At 37.6% G+C, this 10,972-nt stretch overlaps 1 protein-coding gene across 1 annotated transcript; it reads left to right on the top strand.

Moving 5' to 3' along the window:
- The first annotated feature begins 534 nt into the window (after nt 1-534).
- On the top strand, nt 535-10,741 carry LOC104103022 (ubiquitin carboxyl-terminal hydrolase 17). Its single transcript, XM_009610889.3, has 11 exons — nt 535-1,281; nt 4,279-5,722; nt 5,810-5,895; nt 7,284-7,369; nt 7,470-7,632; nt 7,728-7,848; nt 7,938-8,095; nt 8,968-9,052; nt 9,160-9,372; nt 9,688-9,749; nt 9,833-10,741. The coding sequence occupies exons 1-11, from the start codon at nt 884-886 to the stop codon at nt 10,542-10,544; spliced, it is 3,528 nt and encodes a 1,175-aa protein (XP_009609184.1). The 5' UTR covers nt 535-883; the 3' UTR covers nt 10,545-10,741.
- The last annotated feature ends 231 nt before the right edge of the window (nt 10,742-10,972 follow it).

Below are 10,972 nucleotides of genomic sequence, written 5' to 3' on the forward strand. Positions count from 1 at the left end.
AAGTATTTACTAACAAGTGGGTTAAGGTTTGTTTTCAATTTTGTTTAACAAAGCTTTGGATGTATTAAGACATTTAGTTGGCCCACATTAAAATTATAAAAAAAAAATCTATTTGAACAAGACCATATCAAAATTCCTATATTAGACCAAATGTTTCGGGAAAAGTCGTAAACAATCAAAATAATTGAACGAAACAATAATTTAATGATCATCAAAGTTTATGGTAAACCATTAATGAAAGTGATATAAATAGAAATAAAATATTTGGTATTAACGTTAGATCCACAAAAAAAGACAAAAGTAAAGTTTACATTAAAAGATAGACCGGGTTCAAATAAGTGAATCTTCCGACCGGTTAAACTCCGGTCCGAATATTTAGATGAGCCAAGGGTTCACGTCTCCCGATGCCTGAGGACAAAATTCTTTGCCCACATCCATCGATTTCTTACATCTCACAGAATTAATATTTTAATTTTAACCCCCTACATTTATTCTTATTTTCACACTTATACGCCTATTTTAATTTCCTTTTTCAGTTTTCCCGTCACTTTTTTTTAAAAAACCCCTAAATTCTCGATCTGAAAAAAATTCTCTTAGGGTCAGAATCTTCTCTCTTCCAGTGACTTTATTGCTTCTCCAAACGACACACTTTCCTCTCTCGATTTCTCCACAATTAAGTTTAATTATTTTTGTAATTTTATTGATCTGACGATTTTTGATTGAATTAATTTTGTGTGCATGCAAAGTTTGATCTTTGTGTTTTTGTGTGTGTGCGTTGGAAGAATTTCGACTTGGTGATCGGGGAGGAGTTATAGGAACTCTCTATGAATTTGGAAGAATTAGGGTTTGGATGTGATCTGCTGTTGTTTTTGGGTTTGTGTAAATGCTCGTGGGAGGGGATCTAGGGTTTCTCTCGAGCTTGGTGGTGGCGGCTTTTGTGGCGGTTTTTGGACCGGTGTTAGGTTTTGTGGTTCGCCGAAAATGGCGGCGTTCGGTGGCCAGGAGGGAGGAGATCAAGAGGCTTTTGGTTTTGGCTTCAGAGGAGGCAGCTAGGGCTGAGCTACTAGCCGCTGAAGAATACGGCTACGGTTATGGAGGATATAGTTATGATATTCTGAAGGAGGATGACGTATTCGTTGAACCGCCAGCATCATCAGCACCACCACCACCATCATCAACTACAACATCATATTCTGGTTCACGGCAATTGCAGTACCAATGCGCAGTTTGCTCTTCTCCGACCTCTACTCGGTGCTCTCAATGTAAAGCAGTTCGCTACTGGTATGTTTGATTCATAACCCCAATCTCTCCTAAAAGTTTATATTTTTTTCCTTTTCCTTTTTTTCATGTGTGATGAAACTAGTTGAGGTTGAGGCATAGCCATGTTGATACGCTTTCCTTAGGTTTGATGTTCAACAGGGGTTTGTATGTTTGTAGATAGAGAACTTCTATTGTTAAAGAATTTAAATTAGTAGTAAATATTACACACAGTGACAAGGATAGTGAAGATTCCTATTACCTATCCAGCTAGCTTAGAATTGAAACGATTTTTGTTGTTGTTGTTGTTGTTGGAACTAGATCATTGATAGACTTGCTAGTATTGGATGTAGATTTTGGATTCATTTACTCAATAATTGCAACATTGTAGAAGGGCTTTTCAATTACTTTTTCCTCTTTAGTTCTGGTTAAAAAGTGCACTTTTGCAGTTGACGGCATAGGTTTAGTTTTATAATTGGGCTGCAGTTCCTCTAGTGAAGACTTTCTTCTGATATGCTCTAGAATCAAATGAGACGAATGAACTGCTAATGGTATATGGTAACTGGTGACCATTTTATGAGTGGCATAAAATGCGCAAATGAAATCTCTATTCTATGTAACTGACTGCTATTGAATCACTTAGACAATTTCAAGAGAGCGAAGTTTTGTTATTCTTTCTGATTCATCTTTCTACATTAATGGTTAACTAGAATGGACGAAATTTACGGTTACTAAGAAATTAATTCATTTTGGGATGGGTAGAAGAATAACTGCTGATCTATAATTTAATTGCAAAAATATTTTTTCTTTCATATCTTCTGTTTTCCTCATCCTTCTCCTTTTCACTAGATTAATTGCCACAAGAACAAATTTAAGATGAAGATATCATTAGTGCTATGCTCATGCTACATCATGAAATTTATTTGTATATGCGAATTAATATACACCAGTGAAGCAAAGCTTAAGTTGGGCTTGTTTCGATTTAGAGTAATTCTCATTGATTGGTAAATTTACAAGAGTCTTAAATTGAATAAGCTGAATTTTAAACATAAAAGAAGCTCAATGAAATGGTTCCAAGACTCTTAACTAGTTTGCTCAGCCTATTCGTTACCCTTACGCGGGATGTGCTCTAATCTCTTCCATGTTTACAATGGAATCGATCCTTTTTATGCCACATATGGAGGTGGAGTTACGAGAGGTCATTTATACGCCTCTTTGGTATCGTAGTCACTAGCCGTTAGTGCCCTTTTCAGTACTAATCCAACGTCTTTAATAATAGTGTTCACGATAAGTTAGTAATAAGAGCGGAATCTAAAGCACCTACTAAATTTCTGCATGTGAGGACTTACCTCTTCATGTTTAGGTTGCAAAGGCGGAGCTAGTATTTCAACCTTACGGGTTCTGGAATTTAAAAGGATGACTTCAAGTGTTAATAACTGGGTCTAAATTTAATATTTGTACATATTTAATGAATTTATTTAACACAAATACACACGGTCTGAACAAAAGTTATTGGGTTTGCCTGAACCCGTAAACGGGCTACTAGCTCCGCCCCTGTTATGTTGTAACTTCATATGTTGAAAGATTTACGTTCTTCTTGACTCTATTTCCTATTGCCTCAAAATCAAAATCAATATTTGCTGTGTTTCTTTGTCAACTTATTGCAAAAGAGAAGTGGTAATATCTTGTAATTTAGACGGATTTATGTAAATTTTATGCTTGTAACACGATTATTAAATGGAGCAAAAATACAGTTTCAGTTTTGAAGAATTTCTGCATAAATTATTAGCACCAAGGCTAGGGTAAGCTTTAAATATAGAGGCAGTCTACGGTACATTTCAAAAAGAAGGTTTTATTGTTGTAAATCAATGAACTGTGATTACATCTGAAGGACGTTTTGTCTTCATAATGAAGTTAATTTCCAATTATACCAATTCTTTTTTTTTTTTTTTTGAATCTTACATACACATGAAGAAACACATAATAAATTGATTATCAGAGCGGAGATATTCAGTTATTTGACAGCAAATGGATAATTTTTTTAATCTATATAACATGTTAGACATCCTATCTTTCAGGAGGAACTATCTGATAATGAAAATATATAACAAGCAGGAAACTGCTATTTTAAGTTCAGGTGCACCCAGAAGAACTTGCATGGTCCTGGACTGTCGCTAATCCAATGGTGTCAAGGCTAGAGCCATGATAAGTCCTCTAAGTAGATTCCCAGGTTCACCCTGAAAGTTTGCTGCCCAATACGAAGCAATAGTTAGATGTATCAAATAACTACATTGAGATTAGAGAGGATATACATCATTTAAAATTGAGTCATTTAATGTATTTAAAATTTGAAAATTTAAAATGTATAGAGTTGTAAATAAATGCTATTTATCTAGAATGCATCAAACATTTGGAACTTTGCAGCTAAATTTGGATTGAGGTGAGATGAGAGTGTTTCCTACTAAATTTTCAAGTAGGAGCTATCAGGTGCGGATCTGGCCTCTTACCCTTGTGTTGGTTGGTGCATAGGCCTTCTTGTTTATCCAGGAATGATTATTATGGTCTCAAGATTTCCTTTTCTTTTAAAAATTGAGTCTGCTCTTAGTATCCCAGCATCCGTATACGTATTTTATCAGTAGCCTCAAGCACCCGAGTCCATGTAACGCAGGCCCCAACATTTGTGAAGATATCTTTTTTTGTTCTCTTTTTAGGCGCCTTTTCTTTTGGGTGGGATAGCGGAGGAAGAGGTTTTTACAGTTGAAAAGACAACTTGTGGACGAGCATCTATCTTGACACTAATGACTGAGTTTACAGCTTTGCTTTTACTTTAATGCTTTGAGAAATAAACTTGTCGAAAGAATTGAGATTGCTTGCATATTTAGTACTATATGCTCAAGATACCTTGCTTACATATTAGGCATCTTATCTCTTTCTTGATAGCTATCAAATTTTTATTCTCTTGAAGCTCCAAACCATTCATATCTACATCTCTAATATTCCTATATTTTGTATTCATCTCAGCTCTGGCAAATGTCAAATCCTTCATTGGAGACAAGGTCACAAGGATGAATGCCGTCCAGTTAGCAACACAGATCACCACAATGATGTTGATGCGACATCTCATCTGAATGCATATAAGCAGGAATCAAATGGAAGTCATCTTAAGAGCATTGAGGTTGAAGGGAGACATTCTTCAGAATCAGGCGATGCTTCCCCAGCAGAAGCTGCAGTTTTGAGATCCAAACACTCTGCAACATATGATGCGAAGGATGTCTCAAATGAACAGAGTCTGACAGAAGCAAAATGTCCCAATTTGAACTCCAGTTACGTGCTTCACTCATCTCAATGTGAACATTTGGACCTCACTGCCTCAAGTGAATCGTCTGTTGATCTTTCTGCTTCTGATTCAAATGACTCTGATGCTTCTGACAGTCATAAGTCTGCTATTATTGCTAAAGTTAAGAGTCAGGCTAATCATTCCAAGGTAGACGGATGTAAGCCACCCTACAGAGAGCAACCCAAACTGGTATCTGCTGCAGATGTTGTTTCAACGTCAGGCAAATATAATCCCACAAAGCTTATCATTCATGGGGACACGCAGTCTAAATATTGGACATCGACAAGTTCAAGTAATGATGGATCCAGTGAATCTTCATCAACAGAGCCTTCTACACCCTCATCTGGTTTTTGGGAAGGAGCAGTTCCTTATACTAGATCTAAGATTCAGTCACTTGACAGTATTGCATATTCTCCTTCCAGAAATGCTTGCAACACCAAGATTTCAGATTTTCAGTCAACTTCATCTCAGCCCCCTGAAATGGCTAGACCTCTTGTTTCTGAGGTGGGTGAACATGGATCCAACTCAAAAAAGAATCTGAAAAATCCAAACCCAATTACAGTGGAACGGCGGAAACCAGTCGAACGAGCTGAATCAAGATTTGAAGTTAAAGATGAGACAGAAAGCAGGAGGTCATCAGCTTCACGATCTGTAACTTCGAATCAACTTGATGTGCATGACTCCAGTGATAAATATACATCGACCCCCGAGGAAGGTAGATACTCCTCATCTGGTGCTTCTGGTAATTTAAAGAATCATGATGGGTTAAAAGTTAGTAGCTTGCCATTGTCAAGCCCCAAAAAATCATATTGTGGCGTTGAAGGCTCGGCCAGTGTTTTACAATTGCCAAAAGATAGACAAAAAGAATCTTCTCCTGCCAAAATTTCTGGTAGTCATATCTCTTCTAGCAATGGGAGGCATGAAGTTCAAAATGTGAAGTCTCCTAGGATTGATAGCACTCAAGTGTCTAGTGCCTGTTCTGCAGAGTCAAATGTTCCTTTACCAAATGCAAGGAGTGGCTTGAAGTCATCGGTGTTGAAAGTTGTTGACCAGTTCAGGGGTTCAAAGCTGACACGGCATAATTCTTTGGGGGATGAGTGTGAGGTCGTTGGAAGATATGGTAACAAGGTATACATTTCTTGATTATATGTGATTTTCACCTGTAATGCACATAAGATTTTAGACGCTGTATTCATCAGATATGTTTCTTTTCAGGGTCTTTTTCCATATGAAAGTTTTGTGAAGCTTCATAATTGGAAGAATGAATTGCGGCCATTTGGCCTCGTTAACTGTGGTAACAGGTATGTGGCATGAGTTTGAGCTGGTTTTACTATGTAACCTAGAATGTCTAGTTATTTTCGACTAGTCGTGCCTCGTATAACTTTCTTATCTAAACGTGCTTTTGTCTTAAGGGATGTGGATTTTGTCTCATTACGTTCCGATTTCAAGTATTTATATCACTTATTGAAGCTTTTGAACATGCATTCCCTGTTAAGAGTAAAATTTCTCAGCCATTGGTTGTTCAATCTACAAAGAAATTAGGTGATTTGCTGTGAGTTACAAGATATATTAATGGATTTTACTTATGAGTAACATTTTACATAAATGATTGATGGTCTGACGTTCAAGGGCCTTATTTAATGAGATAATTAGTGCATAAATTTATGAAATTACCTGTTTTAATAAGTAGTGAAGTTTTGTGAAATTATTTTGTAGGAAAACTTTAGGGGTCAGTAAGAAAATTTTGTGATTGCATGAAATTAATTGGTTACTTATGTTGGAACTACCAGAAATTCCTCAGTTGAAGAGACCTCTGTTGTTAAGGTCTACTTAGTGCAGTTAGCTTTGGGCTTTTCAACTAATAACTTGATGTGTTCTTGTTCTAAAAGAGAGGATGTTGTGGGCAAAAAATGGCCCTGGACCTTATGGTGTTTTGGGGCTCAATAAATAAGAGCATGAGCAGGCTGAGCCGCTGAGATGAGCTGAGAGTAAGAGAAAAGTGGGAAATAAAGGAGAGAATGAAAAAATAAGGGGAAGGGTTCACTCAAACATGTGATGTGTGGTCAGGAGCAGGTCACATGTTCTAACCCTGTTGTAGACAACAACAGCGATGACTTAGTCCAAATAACTTGGGGTCGGCTAGATGAATCCCCACTGACCATGTTCCCCATTTAAATTCATTACAAGCCTATATTTTACAATTTAAAGTTGTATTTAAGTGGAGAAGGGTAGAGGGGTGGATCCATTATCCACCGAGTTTCGAACTGTGCACCACTTGCCCTAGGGGATTTCTAGGTTATCCAAAAAAAGAAAAAAAAGGTTTACTCAAACATCATTTGAGAGTTCTTTATTTAAGTCCTCCTCAAACATGATGATTGATTGGCTTCAATGAAAATAACATTGCGAAAAGACTAAAGGGGAATCAGATATTAATTGGCAATTCTAGAGGCTTTAGTCAAGATTTAATATCCGAATATTCAGATTTCTTGCTGTCTTACTTTTCTATACTTATCTACCCGGTTAATGTCTCAACTAGAAAATGGAAGATTCTGAACTTATCGCTGTTTATTTGGCTATTGTCTTGTGGTTCCTATTCTAAAACTTGCTAGGTGTAGGATATACATCAAAATCTCACAAAATGTGTATATATTTCCTCATGCCTAACTTGTTTTTCTGCAATGTGCCGTAGCTGCTATGCTAATGCTGTCCTTCAATGCCTGGCGTTTACTCCACCGCTTACTTCCTATTTTCTTCAAGGGCTCCACTCCAAAACATGTACGTCCAATTTTTGTTTGTTAGAATTCTTAAATTTTCATCTATCATAGACCCTAAATCAAATAAAACTCTCTACTTCTCTCTTTTTGTCTGCTATCAGGTGAAAAGAAAGGGTGGTGCTTCACGTGTGAGTTCGAGAGTCTAGTTCTAAAAGCAAAGGACGGAACCTCTCCTCTCTCTCCTATTAGCATAATTTCCCATCTCGAGAGCATCGGAAGCAATCTTGGTAATGGTAGAGAAGAAGATGCACATGAATTCCTTAGGTATGTTTTCTGTATCTGTGGAGCTTGTAATTGTAATGTGCAAGTATCTTTTACAGTTCTAAGTTAGTTTATTATCTGTTCGCCAAACTTAATAGGTATGTTATCGACACAATGCAATCCATTTGCTTGAGGGAAGCTGGGGTTAGTGCATCTGGCTCTTTTGAAGAAGAAACAACTCTCGTGGGGCTTATGTTTGGGGGATACCTTCGTTCAAAGGTAACTGCTGGCTTTTAGTAGTTCTTAAAAGTAAGCTCTGTATTTCCTTGGAAACTTCTATCCTGATTTTTGAAAATTTTAACTGAAAGATCGAGTGCATGAGGTGCGGGGGCAAATCTGAAAGGCAAGAGAGAATGATGGATCTTACTGTTGAAATAGACGGAGATATAGGTACCTTGGAGGAAGCTTTAAAACAATTTACTCATACCGAGACTCTAGACGGTGAAAACAAGTACCGATGTGGCAGGTTAGATCCGATTGTCTCATACCTCTTTCTTGTAATGTATTTATCTGAGAAGGTTTAGGTGAAACTCTAAATTTCCATTGCTTATCAAAAACCCAACAGTACACTTCACCCCCCCCCCCCCCCCCACACACACACACACACACAAAAAAAAAAAAAGAAAAAAAACCCAGTCTTAATAAATAGGAGAAAAAGAACCCGAAAATTATTGTAAAGAGGAGGTAAATAAATTGAGTCTGCAATTCTTGACGAAGCAACTGGAATATGTTAACCCTCCATTTCTTTTACTTCATATTTCATTTGAGGGTTATAACCTTTTCTTTAGTAGTGGGTCAGATGCTTTGCATGTGTTAATGTTTTGACTCAGTTGGCTTTGGAGAATCTAATGGTAGTGCCATTTGTTGGTGTTAACTGAGTTGATTAAACTTTCATTGAATCGTTTCTTTGTTTCCGGCTTTCTGCCGACTTCGTTAAATGCGATGCGATACCCAAATACTTACAATCTCTCCCTCTCTCTCTCTCTCTCTATATATATATATATATATATATATTACACACACTTACCATCAATCTCTCTCTCTCTCTATATATATATGTGTGTGTGTGTGTGTGTGGGAACTCACTGGGTTTGTTGTTGTATATATGTGTGTAAAAGTGATTTTAATATGATAAAATCTGCTGATTTAGCTTTGAATGACAATTTGTTCTAAAATCTCCGGTAGTGGCACTAACAATATGAAATTTCTGTGCAATAACAATTTTTTTGGTTATGAGCAGATCGATTCTTGAAATGCATGCATGCTATTTTCATTGAAATGATGAAGTAAAATAGATTTAGAGCACATATTTGGACTAAAATTTTATTGCTTCTTCAGATGTAAATCATATGAGAAGGCCAAGAAAAAGTTGAAAGTGCTGGAGGCTCCTAATGTCCTCACTATTGCATTAAAGAGATTTCAGGTACTGTTTTGAATGAAGTTTGTCTCCATTTTTTTATATTGATCCAAGTAAATGCTTCCATGTGTCTTTGTTTTGTTGCCAATTGCTCACTGTCTGTAGTTTTGCAGTCAGGTAAATTTGGGAAGCTAAACAAGACAATTAAATTTCCAGAGATTCTGAACCTGGCACCATATATGAGTGGGACACGTGATAAGTCGCCAGTTTACCAGCTTTATGGAGTCGTGGTTCACCTGGACGTAATGAATGCTGCATTTTCTGGTCACTATGTGTGTTATGTGAGGAACTTTCAGAATAGGTGGTTCAAAGTTAATGATAGTTCGGTAGGTCACACTAACGAGCTTATGTTTTACTTATCTCCTTTTATCTTCTGAATTTCTTCCATTGCTTGGATAGTTTATTTCTCACTTCTGGGCTTTTTGGTATTGTGTAACCTTTTAAGGAATTCAGTCATTTGGTATGAAGTAGTAGTTTGTCCATTCTGGTTTGAACTACTAACAGTGCTTGTGCATTCACGAGTTCTGTGGTGTTGGAAAATTGTGACACCCCATTTCCTCTCGACTCTGCTTCATGTACTATTGCGAAGCATGAGTCATGCTGTTTTCGAGGTTTTGATCTGGGCTTTGTCATCTTTGTAGGTAAAATCCGTCGAACTTGAAAGAGTCTTGTCGGAGGGAGCATACATGCTTCTCTATTCAAGGTAAAATTAAGTTCTCTTTCTAGTTGAGCTATGCATTCCCCTATCCTTATTGGTTGTAGCTGACTTTTTCCTCTTCCGTTTAGGTGCTCGCCACGGGCTCCGAGAATAATGAGGAGTTTGGCAATTCCTCTTGATCCAAGAAGATCTAAGCAATTGGCTTGTAAATCAAGATCCCATACAAGAAGTCCATGGGACTCTTCTCATGGCGATTCAACTGATCAAACTTGCAGCGAATGCTCTTATACTAGTCATACAAGTGTCAGGCCGAGTAGGTCAATATTTGAGGACGACTCATCAAGCGAACAGTCATCCTCTCTCTTCTCTGAGGGTGCTTCTTGCAGCACAGAGAGCACTAACAGGGATTCTACTAGCACTGATGAATTATTTGATCAAATATTTGGTGAGTCTGGAGGTTGTTGGAATAACCCGTGGAGGAATTCATCAGATTCTGACACATCGTCATCCTCATCTTCTCCTTCCCCTCTATACTCGAAACATTCACCTCTTGCTGATTTGGACCGTAATGCTTCTGCACATGAAGAGACCTGTAGCAGTTGTAGCGACGGTGCAGAAACAGCTGGGGATGGTCACGGTTTTTGGACAGGGTTACCTGATCGAAACGGTTATGCTGGGGTTCGAGAAAGCAATTCAAGGACACCTCTCTGTCCCAACTCAAGTAAGCATTGTAGAAATTTATTTAGTAGTCATAGTAGTAGTAAGACCGACTCCAGTAGATTAGGTCGGGTTAACCCTTCTGACAACTCGAAATCTCCTGTAACTCGTAGAGATCGATGAGGGAAAGTGCATCTTGGACATGGTATTATAAAGTATTTTTGTATTCTAGACGGGAGGGAAATAAAAAGTTGGGGAGGCAGGGGTTTAGGGAGTGGTTGTATGTATTATACATTGGCTTTTGGCTGTGTTCAAAACGAAATGGGGCCATAATTTTGTCACTCTCTACCCCTTAATATATCTTATTACATGTTCTGTAATTGGATATCCATCTCAGTACGAACATAACTGGCAATGTTTGCTGTATTTCTTGTTCGAAAATATCTCGAGTTCCATTGAGGTTCAATATTCTATGAATTAGCTCAACAAGGCCAATAAGACTCTCACTCATGTTCTTTTTCAATATTCTATGAATTAGCTCAAAAGGCCAATGAGACTCTCACTCATGATTGGATGAATACCACACAACTCACCTCTAAGGGAGGTTTGAG

This window comes from Nicotiana tomentosiformis, chromosome 4 (genome assembly GCF_000390325.3).
Source record: "Nicotiana tomentosiformis chromosome 4, ASM39032v3, whole genome shotgun sequence".
Lineage (NCBI taxonomy): Eukaryota > Viridiplantae > Streptophyta > Magnoliopsida > Solanales > Solanaceae > Nicotiana > Nicotiana tomentosiformis.